The 23447-nt window shown below is 42.8% G+C and overlaps 1 protein-coding gene across 1 annotated transcript in view; it reads right to left on the bottom strand.

Annotated features, from left to right (window-relative positions):
* Positions 1–23447, bottom strand: part of LOC137310109 (aldehyde oxidase-like) — a 235854-nt gene that overhangs the window by 5369 nt on the left and 207038 nt on the right. The window contains 3 exon segments of the mRNA XM_067978068.1: positions 1679–1744; positions 7275–7389; positions 11719–11771. Of these exon segments, the coding sequence (XP_067834169.1) occupies positions 1679–1744; positions 7275–7389; positions 11719–11771 (234 nt within the window).

The raw sequence follows: 23447 nt of genomic DNA, 5'->3' as shown, positions 1-23447 counted from the left end.
TGCTTTGTCCTGGATGGTGTCGAGCTTCTTGAGTGTTGTTGGAGCTGCACTCATCCAGGCAAGTGGAGAGTATTCCATCACACTCCTGACTTGTGTCTTGTAGATGGTGGAAAGGCTTTGGGGAGTCAGGAGGTGAGTCACTCGCCACAGAATACCCAGCCTTTGACCTGCTCTTGTAGCCACAGTATTTATGTGGCTGGTCTAGTTAAGTTTCTGGTCAATGGTGACCCCCAGGTTGTTGATGGTGGGGGATTTGGCGATGGTAATGCCGTTGAATGTCAAGGGGAGGTGGTTAGACTCTCTCTTGTTGGAGATGGTCATTGCCTGGCACTTGTCTGGCGTGAATGTTACTTGCCACTTATCAGCCCAAGCCTGGATGTTGTCCAGGTCTTGCTGCATGCGGGCACGGACTGCTTCATTATCTGAGGGGTTGCTAATGGAACTGAACACTGTGCAATCATCAGTGAACATCTCCATTTCTGACCTTATGATGGAGGGAAGGTCATTGATGAAGCAGCTGAAGATGGTTGGGCCTAAGACACTGCCCTGAGGAACTCCTGCAGCAATATACTGGGGCTGAGATGATTGGCCTCCAACAATCACTACCATCTTCCTTTGTGCTAGGTATGACTCCAGCCACTGGAGAGTTTTCCCCCTGATCCCCATTGACTTCAATTTTACTCGGGCTGCTTGGTGCCACACTCGGTCAAATGCTGCCTTGATGTCAAGGGCAGTCACTCTCACCTCACCTCTGGAATTCAGCTCTTTTGTCCATGTTTGGACCAAGGCTGTAATGAGGTCTGGAGCCGAGTGGTCATAGCGGAACCCAAACTGAGCATCGGTGAGCAGGTGATTGGTGAGTAAGTGCCACTTGATAGCACTGTCGACGACACCTTCCTGCTGATGATTGAGAGTAGACTGATGGGGCGGTAATTGGCCGGATTTGTGGACAGGACATACCTGGGCAATTTTCCACATTGTCGGGTAGATGCCAGTGTTGTAGCTGTACTGGAACAGCTTGGCTAGAGGCGCAGCTAGTTCTGGAGCGCAAGTCTTCAGCACTACAGCTGGGATGCTGTCGGGGCCCATAGCCTTTGCTGTATCCAGTGCACTCAGCCGTTTCTTGATATCACGTGGAGTGAATCAAATTGGCTGAAGACTGGCTTCTGTGATGGTGGGGATATCGGGAGGAGGCTGAGATGGATCATCCACTCAGCATTTCTGGCTGAAGATGGTTGCAAACGTTTTAGCCTTGTCTTTTGCACTCACGTGCTGGACTGTCCCATCGTTGAGGATGGGAATGTTTACAGAGCCTCCTCCTTCCATTATTTGATTAATTGTCCACCACCATTCACGACTGGATGTGGCAGGACCGAGAGCTTTGACCTGATCCGTGATTTAGTGTGGATGAAAGCAGCAGCCTCCCTGTAAGGCCCTTCATCAGCCGTTTGTTAATGTTCAGGTTCCAGTTGCCTCCCAAACTCACTATGGAGAGCAAATTGTAATACCGCCTCTCCACAAATCGTGAGACTCCGCAGCTAATACCCTCGGCTGCCGACAGCACGGAAATCTTGGGAGGATACCATCAAAATCGGGAGACAGATACGTCCTCTCCTTATATTGTTGCCGCCTTCAGTCAGTTCCACTAACTGTTTCCAACAAACCGTGCGTGACCTACCTGTCCAATATCCACAGCTGGGTTTAAGCTGCTTCCCGCATCCATCACAATGTCCGTCCTGATATTCTGCAAAGCAAGAAACCCAATTGTTAGTGGGCTTCACTGAGTATGGACTCTGGAGACCACTGTCCAAATCTCCTGTCCTGGGCTTTGGAATTAAATATGATCTGTGCTCAGCTCAGCAAAGTAACATGAGGGGAGTTCAAGCCTGAATCATGCTCGGATCCCAGAAACACCCAAACATATCTTAGGAACATTAGCAACAGGAGGAGGCCATTCAGCCCCTTGAGCCTGCTCCGCCATTCAATTAGATCATGGCTGATCTGCACCTCAACTCCATTTTCCCACCGTGGCTCCACATCCCTTGATATCCTTACGGAACAATAATCTATCAATCTCAGTCTTGAAAGCTCCAATTGACCCCCAGCATCCACAACCTATTTTGGGGGAAGAGAATTCCAAATTTCTACTACCCTGTGTGTGAAAACGTGCTTCCTGATTTCACTCCGGAATGGCCTGGCTCTAATTTTAAGATTCTTGGCTGAACTTCACCCACTGTTTTTACCTGCAGTTGGTGCAGAAGGATCTATGCTGCATTCAGAATGATCTGGGGATATTTTATGAGATTTTATATCTCACTGCCTGTGTTTTATAGCTGTAGCTGTCATTACCATTTGCTAGATGTTGTTGATATATTCGGCTATTTTTTTACATTTTGGTTTCCGGGAATCTAAACTTTACTTTCATTGATTTTTCCCTTTCCCCTCCTCTCCTGAAGGCTGATTCTTGCTGGGGACCCTTACGGTACCTTATCCTCTTGGCCATTCCTCATGTGTGACTGTAGATAGTGTGTGGATGCAGGATATCTGACTATGAGAGGACATCACAGCTAAACTCCAGCCTCTTTGCACCTGGTACCCACACTTCTCAGCAGGAGTCACTAGCTAGTGATCAGGAGCCCTGGCTGAGATCAGCACAGACTGAGGATTGAACCCAGGGCTTCTGCCCAGTTCACGTGGACTGTTTCCATTTATTAGAAAAAACAAAAAGTGATAATATTGAGCCTGTATCTTTGTAGCCCCAGTTCATAAATGGACAGGCACTTGCAAGAGATGGAGAAAAGGCCATCCACCACCCATGGAACTGTTCCCCGGTGAGAGCCAGAGCATTCAGGAGATGAGGGGACACGTAACTCAGTGAGAGACAGCACCCTCAGGAGAGGAGGGGACACGTAACCCAGTGAGAGACAGCAACCTTGGGAGAGGAGGGGACACGTAACTCAGTGAGAGACAGCACCCTCGGGAGAGGAGGGGACACGTAACCCAGTGAGAGACAGCACCCTCGGGACAGGAGGGGACACGTAACCCAGTGAGAGACAGCACCCGAAGGAGAGGAGGGGACACGTAACCCAGTGAGAGATAACGCCCTCAGGAGAGGAGGGGACCTGTACCCCAGGGAGAGTCAGCACCTTCAAGAGAGGAGGGAGTATACCCCAGGGAGAGTCAGCACCTTCAGGAGAGGAGGGGACCTGTACCCCAGGGAGAGTCAGCACCTTCAGGAGAGGAGGGAGTATACCCCAGGAGAGTCAGCACCTTCAGGAGAGGAGGGGACCTGTACCCCAGTGAGAGTCAGCACCTTCAGGAGAGGAGGGGACTTGTACCCCAGGAGAGTCAGCACCTTCAGGAGAGTAGGGGACCCGTACCCCAGGGAGAGTCCGTGTCTTCAGGAGATCATTTGCTATTTGCAATTCACACACTTTGTATGAAATAGATTGAAAATAATCTTGTACAAGTGACTATATCAAAAACTTTATTTAAGTTTCACATTTATTTTTGTAGACCTACAATTTTGGAGATTTCTGAATGGATATTTGTGGTGATATCTGAGCTATTGAGTCACGTTAAATTTTCTATGCTGTCTTTTTAAGATATATTTATGCATCATTATAACAGGGTTGCTATAAGAACAAAAGAAAGCACAATCACAAAGCACCAGGATGGTGGCATGTGTTTCCCCGTAATAATTATCCAAAATTGACAACAGCCTGGTACTTCCCGGTCTAATAAACTGCAACACTTTGTTCCGATGATGTGACCATTTCTAGATTTGCTGCTTGTTACCCAGTGTTCAAACTGAAGAGCAGCCATGATCTGATTAAATGGCTGAACAGGCTCGAGGGGCTGAATGGCCTCCTCCTGTTCCTAATGATCCTATAACTCTCCTCTGAGCAGCTCGGGTAAGTCTGTGTGGCTGTAATTCTCTCCGGGTACCTCTCCTGGTTGTTGTGGCTCTGGATTCTTGGCACAGGTGAGAGGAGAGAGTGAGAGGTGAGCCACAGACAGGAGTTCAGTCTCCAGACATTCAGCAAACTCGGCAGTGAAAAGAACAAACTACTCGCTAACTCATTGGTATCTTGTTTTATATAAATAACCTGAGAGAGTTCAGAACACACATCTCGTGAGTTAAAATGATCGGAAACTGCTCGATTGTTGTGGATTAGCATCATTTCTTGATACATTTAAGGGGAAGAACATAAGAAATAGGAGCAGGAGTAGGCCATACGGCCCCTCGAGCCTGCTCCGCCATTCAATCAGATCATGGCTGATCTTCAACCTCAACTCCACTTTCCTGCCCCATCCCCATATCCCTTGATTCCCTTAGAGTCCAAAAATCTATCGATCTCAGCCTTGAATATATTCAACAACTCAGCATCCACAGCCCTCTGCGGTAGAGAATTCCAAAGATTCACAACCCTCTGAGTAAATACATGAGGGAGAAAGGAATAGAAGGTTATGCTGTTAGGGTGAGATAAAGAGGGGTGGGAGGAGGCGCGTGTGGAGCATAAACACCAGCATGGACCAGGTGGGCCAAATGGCCTGTTTCTGTGCTGTACGTTCTAAGTAATTCTATGTAATTCAGAAGAGGTGGGGACTGTACCTTAGTGGGAGTCAGCAGCTTCAGGAGAGGAGGGGACTGTACCCCTGTGAGAGTCAACACCTTCAGGGGGGATGGGGACCTGAACCCCAATGAAAATCTGCATCTTCAGGAAGCATTTGTAATAAGGTAGACGAATTAACAGCGCAAATAGATTTCAACGGATATGATATAATTGCAATTACGGAGACATGGCTGCAGGGTGACCAAGGATGGGTGCTGAATATCCAAGGGTATTCGATATTTAGGAAGGACAGGCAAAAAGGAAAAGGAGGTGGGGTGGCATTGTTAGTAAAGGATGAAATCAGAGCAATAATGAGAAAGGATATTGGCTCAGAAAATCAAGATGTAGAATCAGTCTGGGTGGAGTTAAGAAGCACCAGGGGGCAGAAAATACTGGTGGGAGTTGTCTATAGGCCTCCAAACAGTAGTAGTAATGTAGGGGATGGGATCAAACAGGAAATTAGAGATGCATGTAACAAGGGTACGACAGAAATCATGGGTGACTTTAATCTACATATAGACTGGCCAAGCCAAATTAGCAATAATACTGTGGAGGATGAATTCCTCGAGCGTGTACGAGGTGGTTTTTTAGACCAGTACGTTGAGGAGCCAACCAGGGAACAGGCTATCCTAGATTGGGTATTGTGCTATGAGGAGGGGTTAATTAATAATCTTGTTGCGCGGGATCCTTTAGGGAAGAGTGACCATAACATGATAGAATTCTTCATTGAGATGGAAAGTGAAGTAGTCCAATCTGAAACTAGGGTCCTAAATCTTAACCAAGGAAACTACGAAGGTATGAGGAGTGAGTTGGCTATGATAGATTGGGAAGCTTCATTAAAAGGCGGACCGGCAATGGCTAACATTTAAGGAACGAATGCACGAATTGCAACAGTTATACATTCGTTTCTGACAGAAAAACACAAAAGGAAAAGTGGCCCAACCATGGTTAACAAAAGAAATTAAGGATAGCATTAGATCCAAAGAGGAGTCATATAAAGTTGCCAGAAAAAGTAGCAAGCCTGAGGATTGGGGACAGTTTAGAATTCAGCCAAAAAGGACCAAGAGATTGATTAAGAGGGGAAAATAGAGTATGAGAGTAAACTTGCAAGGAACATAAAAGCAGACTGTAAAAGCTTCTACAAGTATGTAAAAAGAAAGACTAGTGAAGACAAATGTAGGTCCCTTACAGTCAGAAACGGGAGAATTTATAATGAGGAACAAGGAAATGGCAGAGCAATTAAACAAATACTTTGGTTCTGTCTTCACGGAAGAGGACACAAATAACTTCCCAGAAATGTTAGGGAACCAAGGGTCTAGTGAGAAGGAGGAATCAAAGGAAATTAGTATTAGTAAAAATATAGTGCTGGAGAAATTAATGGGACTGAAAGCCAATAAATCCCCAGGGCCTGATAATCTGCATCCCAGAGTACTAAAAGAGGTAGCCAAAGAAATAGTGGATGCATTAGTTGTCATCTTCCAAAATTCTATTGATTATGGAACAGTTCCTGCAGATTGGAGGGTAGCAAATGTAACCCCACTATTTAAAAAAGGAGGGAGAGAGAAAACAGGGAACTACAGACCAGTTAGCCTAACCTCAGTAGTAGGGAAAATGCTGGAGTCTATTATAAAGGATGTGATAACAGGACACTTAGAAAATATCAACGGGATTAGTCAAAGTCAGCATGAATTTATGAAAGGGAAATCGTGTTTGTCAAACCTACTGGAGTTTTTTGAGGATTTAACTGGTAGAATAGATAAGGGAGAACCAGTGGATGTGGTGTATTTGGATTTTCAGGAGGCCTTTGATAAAGTCCCACATAAGAGGTTAGTGTGCAAAATTAAAGCACATGGGATTGGTGGTAATATACTGGCATAGACTGAAAATTGGTTAACAGACAGGAAACAAAGGGTAGGAATAAATGGGTCTTTTTTGGGGTAGCAGGCGGAGACTAGTGGGGTACCGCAGGGATCAGTGCTTGGGTCCCAGCTATTCACAATATATATCAATGATTTGGATGAGGGAACCAAATGTATATTTCCATGTTTGCTGATGACACAAACTAAGTGGGATTATGAGTTGTGAGGAAGATGCAAAGAGGCTTCAAGGCGATTCAATCACATAGATAGAATTAACATGTGAGAGTCAGCACCTTCAGGAAAGGAGGGGACCCATACCCAAGTGAGAGTCAGCACCTTCAGGAGAGGAGGGGACCTGTACCCCAGGGGGAGTCAGCACCTTCAGGAGAGGAGGGGACCTGTACCCCAGTGAGAGTCAGCACCTTCAGGAGAGGAGGGGACCTGTACCCCAAGGAGAGACAGCACCTTCAGGAGAGGAGGGGACCTGTACCCCAAGGAGAGACAGCACCTTCAGGAAAGGAGGGGACCTGTACCCCAGTGAGAGTCAGCACCTTCAGGAGAGGAGGGGACCTGTACCCCAGGGAGAGTCAGCACCTTCAGGAGAGGAGGGGACCTGTACCCCAGGGAGAGTCCCTTCATAACCTTCAAAACTGCAACTGCCTCATCTTGAATTCTCTTTTTATTTTCAAAGAAAACAAACCCAACCTCGTTAACCTTTCCTCATAGATTGTTCGTATTATTCATCAGATTCCCCCTCCTCCTATAATCTCTGGCTCCTATTCCCATCCCTCCTGTTTACCTTATGGTCTCCTGTCAGGCAGTCGATCTCCACCTCAGAACAGGCAACTCCGAAGGTCATGTAGCTGCCCACTGTTCCTTCACCTTTCTCCCAGTCCATGAATAAATCCTCGCCCCTAAAGTGACCAATACACACATCCTTTTACTTTCGAGCTCAGTCTCACATTGGCCTCATTAACGACCACAGGAGTAGTTACATCGAAGCCTTAAAAATGTTTAATGCAATTCCCAGCAGAACAGAGTTAGAAGCTGGGAGGCTGCTGGTGACCAGATACTTTTCAACTTCCCTTTCGCTAAAACTACTAAACCCAATAAATGGATTTGGGCGGGGGGGGTGGGCTGCAGCAGCAGTAGGCCAAACGAAACACTTTGAGCAGCACGCCTAACAGGTCAAAGAGAGGTCATAGTGGCTGTTTTAATTTGGGCCATAATTTACTGTCAAAATAACGGTGAGGCTAATGGCCCTCGCTGTTATCGATGTGTAAACGGTACAGCAACTTCAGGCGAGGGGCAGATGTGCGGCTAAACTCAAATATCCAGAAGTTGCTGTCCGAGATGCGCCCCTCCCGTGTTAGCTTCGTGAAAACAGCATCTCACTGTCTGCCTCACCATTGAAATGCACTGAACAGCGTGAAGTTCCTGTATTTGCCCAGTGGATACAAACTAAACTCACCACAGAAAGTTCAGTCTTGTCCATTTCAGTCTAAGTATCCTTTTAACAACATGATAAGTGTTAATTACTGCCAGTCAACCTCTCTGGCACTGAAAATTAACTATTACAAGTGTGCAGTCTCATTCCTTCAGGGTTTAATTGTTGGAGATTTTAAAAATGTAAAATCTTATTTTTTTTACTTTTCCTTTCTGTCTTTCTCTTAATCCAATCTTTCTTTCCCTCTCTTTATTTCTTTCTGTACCTGATTTGACATTGAATTCACCCACTCTAATTTACACTTCCTTCTCAGTCCTTGCACTGGTAATTTCCCAATCCTTCAATCAGATAGATTAAGGAGATACCCAGTTGCTTGCCCTGTTCACTCAAGTCCCAGATGCCCTGTTTCTCTCCCTGCGACGTTATAAGAACATAAGAAATAGGAGCAGGAGTAGGCCAATCTGCCCCTCGAGCCTGCTCCGCCATTCAATAAGATCATGGCTGATCTGATCCCAACCACAAATCTAAAGAACACAAGAAGTAGAATCAGGACCCGGCCACTCAGCCCCTGGGCCCTCTCCGCCACGCACAGAGCTCAGCTTCATGTCCAATTTCCTGCCCGCTCCCCATAACCCCTAATTCCCTTTACTTCTAGGAAACTGTCTATTTCTGTTTTAAATTTATTTAATGATGCAGCTTCCACAGCTTCCTGGGGCAGCAAATTCCACAGACCTACCACCCTCTGAGTGAAGAAGTTTCTCCTCATCTCAGTTTTGAAGGAGCAGCCCCTTATTCTAAGATTATGCCCCCTAGTTCTAGTTTCACCCATCCTTGGGAACATCCTTACCGCATCCACCCGATCAAGCCCCTTCACAATCTTATATGTTTCAATAAGATCGCCTCTCATTCTTCTGAACTCCAATGAGTAGAGTCCCAATCTACTCAACCTCTCCTCATATGTCCACCCCCTCATCCCTGGGATTAACCGAGTGAACCTTCTTTGTACTGCCTCGAGAGCAAGTATGTCTTTTCTTAAGTGTGGACACCAAAACTGTATGCAGTATGCGGTCTCACCAATACCTTATATAACTGCAGCAATACCTCCTTGTTTTTATATTCTATCCCCCTAGCAATAAATGCCAACATTCCGTTGGCTTTCTTGATCACCTGCTGCACCTGCATACTAACTTTTTGATCTTCTTGCACTAGGACCCCCAGATCCCTTTGAACTGCAGTACTTTCCAGTTTCTCGCCTTTAAGATAATAACTTGCTCTCTGATTTTTCCTGCCAAAGTTCATAACCTCATATTTTCCAATATTGTATTGCATCTGCCAAATCTCCGCCCACTCACCCAGCCTGTCTATATCCCCTTGACGGTTTTTTATGTCCTCCTCACTCTCTACTTTCCCTCCCATCTTTGTATCATCTGCAAATTTTCATATGTTGCACTCGGTCCCCTCCTCCAAATCGTTAATATAGATTGTGAAGAGTTGGGGACCCAGCACCGACCCCTGTGGAACACCACTGGTTACTGGTTGCCAATCCGAGAATGAACCATTTTAAGCTCACACTTTCAGTAACTTGCCACGCAAAAAATTTTAAAACCTAAATGTGCAAGCGAAAGTCTAACTAACGGCAGACGCCATGAGATAAGAACATAAGAAATAGGAGCAGGAGTAGGCCATACGGCCCCTCGAGCCTGCTCCGTCATTCAATCAGATCATGGCTGATCTTTGACCTCAACATTCTTGCCCTATCCCTTGATTCCCCTAGAGTCCAAAAATCTATCGATATCAGCTGACTCAGCATCCACAGGGTTTTCTGGGATAGAGAATTCCAAAGATTCCCAAGAAATTCCTCCTTATCTTAGTCTTAAATGGCCGACCCTTTATCCTGAGACTATAGCCTCCAGATCTAGACTCTCCAGCCAGGGGAAACAGCCTCTCAGCATCTACTCTGTCAAGCCCCCTCAGAATCTTATATGTTTCAATGCGATCACCTCTCATTCTTCTAAACTCCAGAGAGTATCGGCCCTATCTACTCAACTGCTCTGCTACAGCAAATTGTGGCCCATTGTTATGGATATAGGTGATGTATATGTCTTTTCTGCCTATTGAGTAGACTCTACCCCATGTTCCTTATGACACAGGACTCTGGATCTAACTCCCGTTCCTATTCCAGTGTCTGTGAGTCTGGAGCTACCTCGTATTCCTGTCTCAGTGACGATGACTCTGCACCTACCTCGTGTTCCTGTCCCAGTGATAATGACTCTGGATCTACCTCATGTTCCTGTTCCCAGTGACGTTGACTCTGGATCTACTTCGTTTTCCAGTCCCAGTGACGATGACTCTGGATCTACCTCGTGTTCCTGTCCCAGTGACGATGACTCTGGATCTACCTCGTGCTCCTTTCCCAGTGGCTGTGACTCTGGATCTACCTCGTGCTCCTTTCCCAGTGGCTGTGACTCTGGATCTACCTCGTGCTCCTTTCCCAGTGTCCGTGACTCTGGATCTACCTCGTGCTCCTTTCCCAGTGGCTGTGACTCTGGATCTACCTCGTGCTCCTTTCCCAGTGGCTGTGACTCTGGATCTACCTCGTGCTCCTTTCCCAGTGGCTGTGACTCTGGATCTACCTCATGCTCCTGTCCCAGTGACGATGACTCTGGACCTACCTCGTGCTCCTTTCCCAGTGCCCAGGCCCCTGGCGTCCCAGGGCGTGATGGAGAGTTTAATCACCTTGTAAAACTGCTTCATTTGGTAAAGCATTGTGAGTGTTGTTAAACAATAAGAGTTGTTTAAATCTTACTCCTCCACTCCGTATTCTTTAAATAAATAATCCATGCCACTGAACTCGAAAGAGATAGTTTCATTCACCTACCTAAACATAAATGCAACTACAATTTACTCGCAATGATATAAGACATACATAGGTTTAAAACAATACTAGCGATGATATAAGACATACATTGGTTTAAAACAATACTAGCGATGATATAAGACATACATTGGTTTGCCTAAACAGACAAACCTGTGCCAGGAGTAGGTAGTCAGGCTTCCTCGTATCAGCCCTACGTCGCTGAGTTTTGAGAACTCTAACTAACTGGGGTCTTTGGCTGTTCTTATATTGTGTTTGTCACCATTCCCACCCCCTTTCATCCTATTTAACATGCTTGCACGACACCATCATTTTCCATGTAGAGATGTGTCTCTAATTCTTATCTCATCCACCAGACAATGGAGGTGAGCAACCACAAGGCCATTTCATCACAAGACGTTTCAGACCTTGAAGCTGATAACACACTCCTGTTCCCATGAATGCAATAAGTCTGTAACTTTCCAAAAGCTCTGTTTGTAGTTCTAAGTGATAATCACGCCCATGAGCCTTTGCTGCCCTCAGTTAGCCTATTTCACAAAGCATGCTGGACAATGATATTGGATTACTGTCTCACAAGCATCAACGTAAGTCAATCAGTTGAGACTTCATTGCTCCATCTCCTACTCTAACGTTCTTTCCCAGGATCTGTGGAACCCCTGACCTTCCTCAGTCTCCTGTTCCTCCTAAATATAAGGCTTTTAATACCTAATCAGGCTGTCACCTAACCACTAGTTCCTTATTTACCTTATCGTCTCTCCCTGCTCTTCTGAACCTTGGTGGGGTGGGTGTGCTGCACTCTGGCCTTGGGCTGATTTGAGCCCGTACCATAATGTGGTCACTGCCTCACTTTTCCTAAGGTTCTGCTCGGTCAGGGCTATCTACCAATGTATAGGCTCAGTTAGAATTAACAGTCATACTTACCTGAAGTAACCAGTCGCTGATAAGCTGACCTTCTTCATAAAAGCTTCCTTCACCTGTCAAAACAGACATGTTAGTAAGATGCATCATCATAATGTCATCATATCATAGTAGGTACCGCACAGGAGGAGGCCATTCAGCCCATCGTGCATGTGCCGGCTCTTTGAAGGAGCTATCCAATTAGTCCCATTCCCCCGCTCTTTCCCCGTCGCCCTGTAAATTTTTTCCCTTCAAGTAATTATCCAATTCCCTTTTGAAAGTTACTATTGAATCTGCTTCCACCACCCTTTCAGGCAGTGCATTCCAGATCATCACAACTCACTGCACAAAAAATGTTTCCTCATGTCGCCTCTGGCTCTTTTGCCGATCACCTTAAATCTGTGTCCTCTGGTTACTGACCCTTCTGCCACTGGAAACAGTTTCTCCTTATTCACTCTGTTAAAACTGTTCATAATTTTGGATACCTCTATCAAATCTCCCCTTAACCTTCTCTGCTCTGAGGAGAACAATCCCAGCTTCTCCAGTCTCTCCACATAACTGAACTCCCTCATCCTTGGAACCATTCTAGTAAATCTCTTCTGCACCCTCTCTATGGCCTTCACATCCTTCCTAAAGTGCGGAGCCCAGAATTGAACACAATATTCCAGCTGAGGCCTAACCAGTGATTTATAAAGATTTAGCAAAACTACCTTGTTTTTGTACTCTATGCTTCTAGTAATAAAGCCCAGGATCCCATATGCTTTTATAACAGCCATTTCAACTTGTCCTGTCACCTTCAAAGATTTGTGTATGTGCACCCCCAGGTCTCTCTGTTCCTGCACCCCCTTTAAAATGGTACCATTTAGTTTATATTACATTTCCTCATTCTTCCTACCAAAATGAATCACTTCACACTTCTCTGCTCCACTCAATTTTCGTCTGCCATGTGTCTGCCCATTTCACCAATCTGTCTATGTCCTCCTGAAGTCTGTTACTATCCTCCGTATTGTTTACTGCATTAATATGATTGGTTAGTAAAGTGCATTAGAAAGCTGCATTTTTAAGGTATTTTAATTATAAGGAACGTTAGTAAACTATACGAGTGAGATGAGTTTATAAGGTATGTTAGAAAAGTTCATTATAAGGTTTTATTAATAAACTGCAATGGTAAGGCATGTTAATGAGGCGCGTTAGTAAAGCATGTCAATCAGCTGCATTAGGAAGGAATATTAAGAAGGTGCATTCGTCAGAATGTCAGGAATGTTAATGAGGTGCATGTAAGGTATGTTAATAAGGTGCATTCCCATGGAATGTTAATAAGAAGTATTAAGTATGTTGATAAGGTGCATTAATCAGGTATGTTAATAAGGCACATTAGTCAGGTATCAGGTGCATTAGTCAGGTATGTTAATAAAGTGCATTGCTAAGGAATGTTAATGAGGTGCATTGCGAAGGTATGTTAATAAGATTATTATTCAGGAATGTTTATAAAATGCATTGGTCAGGTATATTAATAAGGTGCATTAGTCGGGTATATTAATGAGGTGCATTAGTTGGATATGTTAATAAGGTGCATTAGTCAGGTATATTAATGAGGTGCATTAGTCGGGTTTGTTAATAAGGTGCATTAGTCAGGTATACTAATGAGGTGCATTAGTCAGGTATATTAATGAGGTGTATTAGTCAGGTATATTAATAAGGTGCATTAGTCGGGTATATTAATGAGGTGCATTAGTCGGGTCTGTTAATAAGGTGCATTAGTCGGGTATGTTAATGAGGTGCATTAGTTGGGTATGTTAATAAGGTGTATTAGTCGGGTATATTAATGAGGTGCATTAGTCAGGTATATTAATGAGGTGCATTAGTCGGGTATATTAATAGGGTGCATTAGTCAGGTATATTAATGAGGTGCATTAGTCAGGTATATTAATAAGGTGCATTAGTCGGGTATGTTAAGGTGCATTCTTCAGGTTTATTAATTAGGTGCATTATTCAGGGATATTGATAAGGTGCATTAGTCAGGTATATTAATGAGGTGCATTAGTCAGGTATATTAATGAGGTGCATTGGTCAGGTATATTAATGAGGTGCATTAGTCAGATATGTTAATAAGGTGCATTAGTCGGGTATATTAATGAGGTGCATTAGTCGGGTATATTAATGTGGTGCATTAATCGTTTATGTTAAGGTGCATTAGTCAGGTATATTAATGAGGTGCATTAGTCAGGTATATTAATGAGGTGCATTGGTCAAGTATATTAATGAGGTGCATTAGTCAGATATGTTAATAAGGTGCATTAGTCGGGTATATTAATGAGGTGCATTAGTCGGGTATATTAATGTGGTGCATTAGTCGGGTATATTGATGACGTGCATTCGTCGGGTATATTAATGAAGTCCATTAGTCGGGTATGTTAATAAGGTGCATTAGTCAGGTTTATTAATGAGGTGCATTAGTCAGGTATATTAATGAGGTGCATTAGTCGGGTACATTAATGACGTGCATTCGTCGGGTATATTAATGAAGTGCATTAGTCGGGTGTATTAATGAGGCCCATTAGCCGGGTATATTAATGAGGTGCATCAGTCAGGTATATTAATGAGGTGCATTAGTCAGGTATATTAATGAGGTTCATTAGTCGGGTATGTTAATGAGGTCCATTAGTCAGGTATATTAATGACGTGCATTCGTCGGGTATATTAATGAAGTCCATTAGTCGGGTATGTTAATAAGGTGCATTAGTCGGGTATATTCATGAGGTGCATTAGTCAGGTATATTAATGAGGTTCATTAGTCGGGTATGTTAATGAGGTCCATTAGTCAGGTATATTAATGACGTGCATTCGTCGGGTATATTAATGAAGTCCATTAGTCGGGTATGTTAATAAGGTGCATTAGTCAGGTTTATTAATGAGGTGCATTAGTCAGGTATATTAATGAGGTGCATTAGTCGGGTACATTAATGACGTGCATTCGTCGGGTATATTAATGAAGTGCATTAGTCGGGTGTATTAATGAGGCCCATTAGCCGGGTATATTAATGAGGTGCATTAGTCGGGTATGTTAATGAGGTGCATTAGTCGGGTACATTAATGAGGTCCATTAGTCGGGTACATTAATGAGGTACATTAGTCGGGTATGTTAATGAGTTACATTAGTCGGGCATATTAATGAGGTCCATTAGTCGGGTCCATTAATGAGGTGCATTAGTCGGGTACATTAATGAGGTCCATTAGTCGTGCACATTAATGAGGTGCATTCGTCGGGTACATTAATGAGGTGCATTAGTCGGGTACATTAATGAGGTGCATTAGTCGGGTACATGAATGAGGTGCATTAGTCGTGTATATTAATGAGGTCCATTAGTCGGGTACATTAATGAGGTGCATTAGTCGGGTACATTAATGAGGTGCATTAGTCGTGTATATTAATGAGGTCCATTAGTCGTGTATATTAATGAGGTCCATTAGTCGCGTACATTAATGAGGTGCATTAGTCGGGTACATTAATGAGGTGCATTTGTCCGGTATATTAATGAGGTCCATTAGTCGGGTACATTAATGAGGTCCATTAGTCGGGTACATTAATGAGGTGCATTAGTTGGGGACGTTAATGAGTTACATTAGTTGGGTATATTAATGAAGTGCATTAGTCGGGTGTATTCATGAAGTGCATTAGTCGGGTGTATTAATGAGGTGCATTAGTCAGGTACATTAATGAGGTGCATTAGTCGGGTACATTAATGAGGTCCATTAGTCGGGTACATTAATGAGGTCCATTAGTCGTGTACATTAATGAGGTGCATTAGTCGTGTACATTAATGAGGTGCATTAGTCGGGTACATTAATGAGGTCCATTAGTCGGGTACATTAATGAGGTCCATTAGTCGGGTACATTAATGAGGTCCATTAGTCGTGTATATTAATGAGGTGCATTAGTCGGGTACATTAATGAGGTCCATTAGTCGTGTATATTAATGAGGTCCATTAGTCGGGCACATTAATGAGGTCCATTACTCGGGTATATTAATGAGGTCCATTAGTCGTGTACATTAATGAGGTGCATTAGTCGGGTATATTAATGAGGTCCATTAGTCGTGTACATTAATGAGGTGCATTAGTCGGGTACATTAATGAGGTCCATTAGTCGGGTACATTAATGAGGTCCATTAGTCGGGTACATTAATGAGGTCCATTAGTCAGGTACATTAATGAGGTCCATCAGTCGTGTACATTAATGAGGTGCATTAGTCAGGTACATTAATGAGGTGCATTAGTCAGGTACATTAATGAGGTCCATTAGTCGGGTACATTAATGAGGTGCATTAGTCGGGTACATTAATGAGGTCCATTAGTCAGGTACATTAATGAGGTGCATTAGTCAGGTACATTAATGAGGTCCATTAGTCGTGTACATTAATGAGGTCCATTAGTCGGGTCCATTAATGAGGTGCATTAGTCGGGTACATTAATGAGGTGCATTAGTCGGGTCCATTAATGAGGTGCATTAGTCGGGTACATTAATGAGGTCCATTAGTCGTGCATATTAATGAGGTCCATTAGTCGGGTACATTAATGAGGTCCATTCGTCGGGTACATTAATGAGGTGCATTAGTCAGGTACATTAATGAGGTGCATTAGTCAGGTACATTAATGAGGTCCATTAGTCGGGTACATTAATGAGGTCCATTAGTCGGGTACATTAATGAGGTGCATTAGTCAGGTACATTAATGAGGTGCATTAGTCGGGTACATTAATGAGGTGCATTAGTCGGGTACATTAATGAGGTGCATTAGTCGTGTACATTAATGAGGTCCATTAGTCGGGTACATTAATGAGGTCCATTAGTCGGGTACATTAATGAGGTCCATTAGTCGGGTACATTAATGAGGTCCATTTGTCGGGTACATTGATGAGGTCCATTAGTCGGGTACATTAATGAGGTGCATTAGTCGGGTACATTAATGAGGTGCATTCGTCGGGTATATTAATGAGGTGCATTAGTCGTGTACATTAATGAGGTCCATTAGTCGTGTACATTAATGAGGTGCATTAGTCGGGTACATTAATGAGGTCCATTAGTCGGGTATGTTAATGAGGTCCATTAGTCAGGTATATTAATGAGGTGCATTAGTCGGGTACATTAATGAGGTCCATTAGTCGGGTACATTAATGAGGGCATTAGTCGGGTACATTAATGAGGTCCATTAGTCGGGTACATTAATGAGGTCCATTAGTTAGGTATATTAATGAGGTGCATTAGTCGTGTACATTAATGAGGTCCATTAGTCGGGTACATTAATGAGGCCCATTAGTCGGGTACATTAATGAGGCCCATTAGTCGGGTACATTAATGAGGTGCATTAGTCGGGTACATTAATGAGGTGCATTAGTCGTGTATATTAATGAGGTCCATTAGTCGGGTACATTAATGAGGTCCATTAGTCGGGTACATTAATGAGGTCCATTAGTCGGGTATATTAATGAGGTCCATTAGTCAGGTACATTAATGAGGTCCATTAGTCGTGTACATTAATGAGGTCCATTAGTCAGGTATATTAATGAGGTGCATTAGTCGTGTACATTAATGAGGTCCATTAGTCGTGTACATTAATGAGGTGCATTAGTCGGGTACATTAATGAGGTCCATTAGTCGGGTATGTTAATGAGGTCCATTAGTCAGGTATATTAATGAGGTGCATTAGTCGGGTACATTAATGAGGTCCATTAGTCGGGTACATTAATGAGGTCCATTAGTCGGGTACATTAATGAGGTCCATTCGTTAGGTATATTAATGAGGTGCATTAGTCGTGTACATTAATGAGGTCCATTCGTCGGGTGCATTAATGAGGTCCATTAGTCGGGTACATTAATGAGGCCCATTAGTCGGGTACATTAATGAGGCCCATTAGTCGGGTACATTAATGAGGTGCATTAGTCGGGTACATTAATGAGGTGCATTAGTCGTGTATATTAATGAGGTCCATTGGTCGGGTACGTTAATGAGGTCCATTAGTCGGGTACATTAATGAGGTCCATTAGTCGGGTATATTAATGAGGTCCATTAGTCAGGTACATTAATGAGGTCCATTAGTCGTGTACATTAATGAGGTCCATTAGTCAGGTATATTAATGAGGTGCATTAGTCATGTACATTAATGAGGTCCATTAGTCGTGTACATTAATGAGGTGCATTAGTCGGGTACATTAATGAGGTCCATTAGTCGGGTATGTTAATGAGGTCCATTAGTCAGGTATATTAATGAGATGCATTAGTCGGGTACATTAATGAGGTCCATTAGTCGGGTACATTAATGAGAGCATTAGTCGGGTACATTAATGAGGTCCATTAGTCGGGTACATTAATGAGGTCCATTAGTTAGGTATATTAAAGAGGTGCATTAGTCGTGTACATTAATGAGGTCCATTCGTCGGGTACATTAATGAGGTCCATTAGTCGGGTACATTAATGAGGCCCATTAGTCGGGTACATTAATGAGGTGCATTAGTCGGGTACATTAATGAGGTGCATTAGTCGTGTATATTAATGAGGTCCATTAGTCGGGTACATTAATGAGGTGCATTAGTCGGGTACATTAATGAGGTCCATTAGTCGGGTACATTAATGAGGTGCATTAGTCGGGCACATTAATGAGGTCCATTAGTCGTGTATATTAATAAGGTCCATTAGTCGTGTATATTAATGAGGTGCATTAGTTGGGTACATTAATGAGGTGCATTAGTCGGGTACATTAATGAGGTGCATTAGTCGGGTAAATTAATGAGGTGCATTAGTCAGGTACATTAATGAGGTGCATTAGTCGGGTACATTAATGAGGTGCATTAGTCAGGTATATTAATGTGGTCCATTGGTCAGGTACATTAATGAGGTGCATTAGTCGGGTATATTAATGAGGTACATTTGTCAGGTACATTAATGAGGTCCATTAGTCAGGTACATTAATGAGGTCCATTAGTCATGTACATTAATGAGGTCCATTAGTCGGGTACATTAATGAGGTCCATTAGTTAGGTATATTAATGAGGTGCATTAGTCGTGTACATTAATGAGGTGCATTAGTCGGGTACATTAATGAGGTCCATTAGTCGGGGACATTAATGAGGTGCATTAGTCAGGTATATTAATGAGGTCCATTCGTCGTGTACATTAATGAGGTGCATTAGTCGGGTATATTAATGAGGTCCATTAGTCGTGTACATTAATGAGGTGCATTCGTCGGGTACATTAATGAGGTCCATTTGTCGGGTACATTAATGAGGTCCATTCGTCGGGTACATTAATGAGGTCCATTAGTCAGGTACATTAATGAGGTGCATTAGTCAGGTACATTAATGAGGTCCATTAGTCGTGTACATTAATGAGGTGCATTAGTCGGGTATATTAATGAGGTCCATTAGTCGGGGACATTAATGAGGTGCATTAGTCAGGTATATTAATGAGGTCCATTAGTCGTGTACATTAATGAGGTCCATTCGTCGGGTACATTAATGAGGTCCATTAGTCAGGTACATTAATGAGGTGCATTAGTCAGGTACATTAATGAGGTCCATTAGTCGTGTACATTAATGAGGTGCATTAGTCGGGTATATTAATGAGGTCCATTAGTCGGGGACATTAATGAGGTGCATTAGTCAGGTATATTAATGAGGTCCATTAGTCGTGTACATTAATGAGGTGCATTAGTCGGGTATATTAATGAGGTCCATTAGTCGTGTACATTAATGAGGTGCATTAGTCGGGTACATTAATGAGGTCCATTTGTCGGGTACATTAATGAGGTCCATTCGTCGGGTACATTAATGAGGTCCATTAGTCAGGTACATTAATGAGGTGCATTAGTCAGGTACATTAATGAGGTCCATTAGTCGTGTACATTAATGAGGTGCATTAGTCAGGTACATTAATGAGGTGCATTAGTCATGTACATTAATGAGGTGCATTAGTCGGGTACATTAATGACGTGCATTCGTCGGGTATATTAATGAAGTCCATTAGTCGGGTATGTTAATAAGGTGCATTAGTCAGGTTTATTAATGAGGTGCATTAGTCAGGTACATTAATGAGGTGCATTAGTCGGGTATATTAAATGGTGCATTCGTCAGGTATATTAATGAGGTGCATTAGTCAGGTTTATTAATTAGGTGCATTAGTCGGCTATGTTAATGAGGTGCATTCGTCGGGTATATTAATGAGGTGCATTGGTCAGGTATATTAATGAGGTCCTTTAGTCAGGTATGTTAATGAGGTGCATTAGTCGGGTATATTAATGAGGTGCATTAGTCGGGTATATTAATGAGGTGCATTAGTCGGGTATATTAATGAGGTACATTAGTCGGGTATGTTAATGAGGTGCATTAGTCAGGTATATTAATGAGGTGCATTAGTCAGGTATATTAATGAGGTTCATTAGTCGGGTATATTAATGAGGTGCATTAGTCAGGTATATTAATGAGGTGCATTGGTCCGGTATATTAATGAGGTGCATTGGTCATGTATATTAATGAGGTCCATTAGTCAGGTATATTAATGACGTGCATTCGTCGGGTATATTAATGAAGTCCATTAGTCGGGTATGTTAATAAGGTGCATTAGTCAGGTTTATTAATGAGGTGTATTAGTCAGGTATATTGATGAGGTGCATTAGTCGGGTACATTAATGACGTGCATTCGTCGGGTATATTAATGAAGTCCATTAGTCGGGTATGTTAACAAGGTGCATTAGTCAGGTTTATTAATGAGGTGCATTAGTCAGGTACATTAATGAGGTGCATTAGTCGGGTATATTAATGAGGTGCATTAGTCGGGTATGTTAATAAGGTGCATTGGTCAGGAACATTAATGAGGTACATTCGTCGGGTATGTTAATGAGTTACATTAGTTGGGTATATTAATGAAGTGCATTAGTCGGGTGTATTAATGAGGCCCATTAGCCGGGTATATTAATGAGGTGCATTGGTCGGGTATGTTAATGAGGTGCATTAGTCGGGTACATTAATGAGGTCCATTAGTCGGGTACACTAATGAGGTACATTAGTCGGGTATGTTAATGAGTTACATTAGTCGGGTATATTAATGAGGTCCATTAGTCGGGTACATTAATGAGGTGCATTCGTCGGGTACGTTAATGAGGTGCATTAGTCGGGTACATTAATGAGGTGCATTAGTCGGGTACATTAATGAGGTGCATTAGTCGGGTACATTAATGAGGTGCATTAGTCGTGTATATTAATGAGGTCCATTAGTCGGGTACATTAATGAGGTGCATTAGTCGGGTACATTAATGAGGTCCATTAGTCGTGTATATTAATGAGGTCCATGAGTCGGGTACATTAATGAGGTCCATTAGTCGGGTACATTAATGAGGTGCATTAGTCGGGTACATTAATGAGGTGCATTTGTCCGGTATATTAATGAGTTCCATTAGTCGGGTACATTAATGAGGTCCATTAGTCGGGTACATTAATGAGGTGCATTAGTTGGGGACGTTAATGAGTTACATTAGTTGGGTATATTAATGAAGTGCATTAGTCGGGTGTATTAATGAGGCCCATTAGCCGGGTATATTAATGAGGTGCATTAGTCAGGTATGTTAATGAGGTGCATTAGTCGGGTACATTAATGAGGTCCATTAGTCGGTGACATTAATGAGGTACATTAGTCGGGTATATTCATGAAGTGCATTAGTCGGGTGTATTAATGAGGTGCATTAGTCGGGTACATTAATGAGGTGCATTAGTCGGGTACATTAATGAGGTGCATTAGTTGGGTACATTAATGAGGTCCATTAGTCGTGTATATTAATGAGGTCCATTACTCGGGTACATTAATGAGGTCCATTAGTCAGGGACATTAATGAGGTCCATTAGTCGTTTACATTAATGAGGTCCATTAGTCGTGTACATTAATGAGGTACATTAGTCGGGTACATTAATGAGGTCCATCAGTCGGGTATGTTAATGAGGTCCATTAGTCAGGGACATTAATGAGGTCCATTAGTCGTGTACATTAATGAGGTCCATTAGTCGTGTACATTAATGAGGTCCATTAGTCGGGTACATTAATGAGGTCCATTAGTCGGGTACATTAATGAGGTGCATTAGTCGGGTACATTAATGAGGTCCATCAGTCAGGTACATTAATGAGGTCCATTAGTTAGGAAAATTAATGAGGTGCATTAGTCGTGTACATTAATGAGGTCCATTAGTCGGGTACATTAATGAGGTCCATTAGTCGGGTACATTAATGAGGCCCATTAGTCGGGTACATTAATGAGGCCCATTAGTCGGGTACATTAATGAGGTGCATTAGTCGGGTACATTAATGAGGTGCATTAGTCGTGTATATTAATGAGGTCCATTAGTCGGGTACATTAATGAGGTGCATTAGTCGGGTACATTAATGAGGTCCATTAGTCGGGTACATTAATGAGGTGCATTAGTCGGGCACATTAATGAGGTCCATTAGTCGTGTATATTAATAAGGTCCATTAGACAGGTACATTAATGAGGTGCATTAGTCGGGAACATTAATGAGGTCCATTAGTCGTGTATATTAATGAGGTGCAATAGTCGGGTACATTAATGAGGTCCATTAGTCGTGTACATTAATGAGGTCCATTAGTCGGGTACATTAATGAGGTCCATTAGTCGGGTATATTAATGAGGTGCATTAGTCGGGTACATTAATGAGGTCCATTAGTCGGGTATATTAATGAGGTCCATTAGTCGTGTACATTAATGAGGTCCATTAGTCGGGTACATTAATGAGGTCCATTAGTCGGGTATATTAATGAGGTCCATTAGTCGGGTACATTAATGAGGTCCATCAGTCGTGTACATTAATGAGGTCCATTAGTCGTGTACATTAATGAGGTCCATTAGTTGGGTATGTTAATGAGGTCCATTAGTCAGGTATATTAATGAGGTGCATTAGTCGGGTACATTAATGAGGTACATTAGTCGTGTACATTAATGAGGCCCATTAGTCGGGTACATTAATGAGGCCCATTCGTCGGGTACATTAATGAGGTGCATTAGTCGGGTACATTAATGAGGTGCATTAGTCGTGTATATTAATGAGGTCCATTAGTCGGGTACGTTAATGAGGTGCATTAGTCGGGTACATTAATGAGGTCCATTAGTCGGGTACATTAATGAGGTGCATTAGTCGGGTACATTAATGAGGTCCATTAGTCGTGTATATTAATGAGGTCCATTAGTCAGGTACATTAATGAGGTGCATTAGTCGGGTACATTCATGAGGTCCATTAGTCGTGTATATTAATGAGGTGCATTAGTCGGGTACACTAATGAGGTCCATTAGTCGTGTATATTAATGAGGTCGACTAGTCGGGTACATTAATGAGGTCCATTAGTCGGGTATATTAATGAGGTCCATTAGTCGTGTACATTAATGAGGTGCATTAGTCGGGTATATTAATGAGGTCCATTAGTCGTGTACATTAATGAGGTCCATTAGTCGGGTACATTAATGAGGTCCATTAGTCGGGTATATTAATGAGGTGCATTAGTCGGGTACATTAATGAGGTCCATTAGTCGGGTATATTAATGAGGTCCATTAGTCGTGTACATTAATGAGGTCCATTAGTCGGGTACATTAATGAGGTCCATTAGTCGGGTATATTAATGAGGTCCATTAGTCGGGTACATTAATGAGGTCCATTAGTCGTGTACATTAATGAGGTCCATTAGTCGTGTACATTAATGAG

Source organism: Heptranchias perlo, unplaced genomic scaffold (assembly GCF_035084215.1).
Source record: "Heptranchias perlo isolate sHepPer1 unplaced genomic scaffold, sHepPer1.hap1 HAP1_SCAFFOLD_218, whole genome shotgun sequence".
Taxonomy (NCBI): Eukaryota; Metazoa; Chordata; class Chondrichthyes; order Hexanchiformes; family Hexanchidae; genus Heptranchias; species Heptranchias perlo.
Note: the sequence above shows the minus strand (reverse complement) of the source record. Positions and strands in the feature narration are given on the sequence as shown.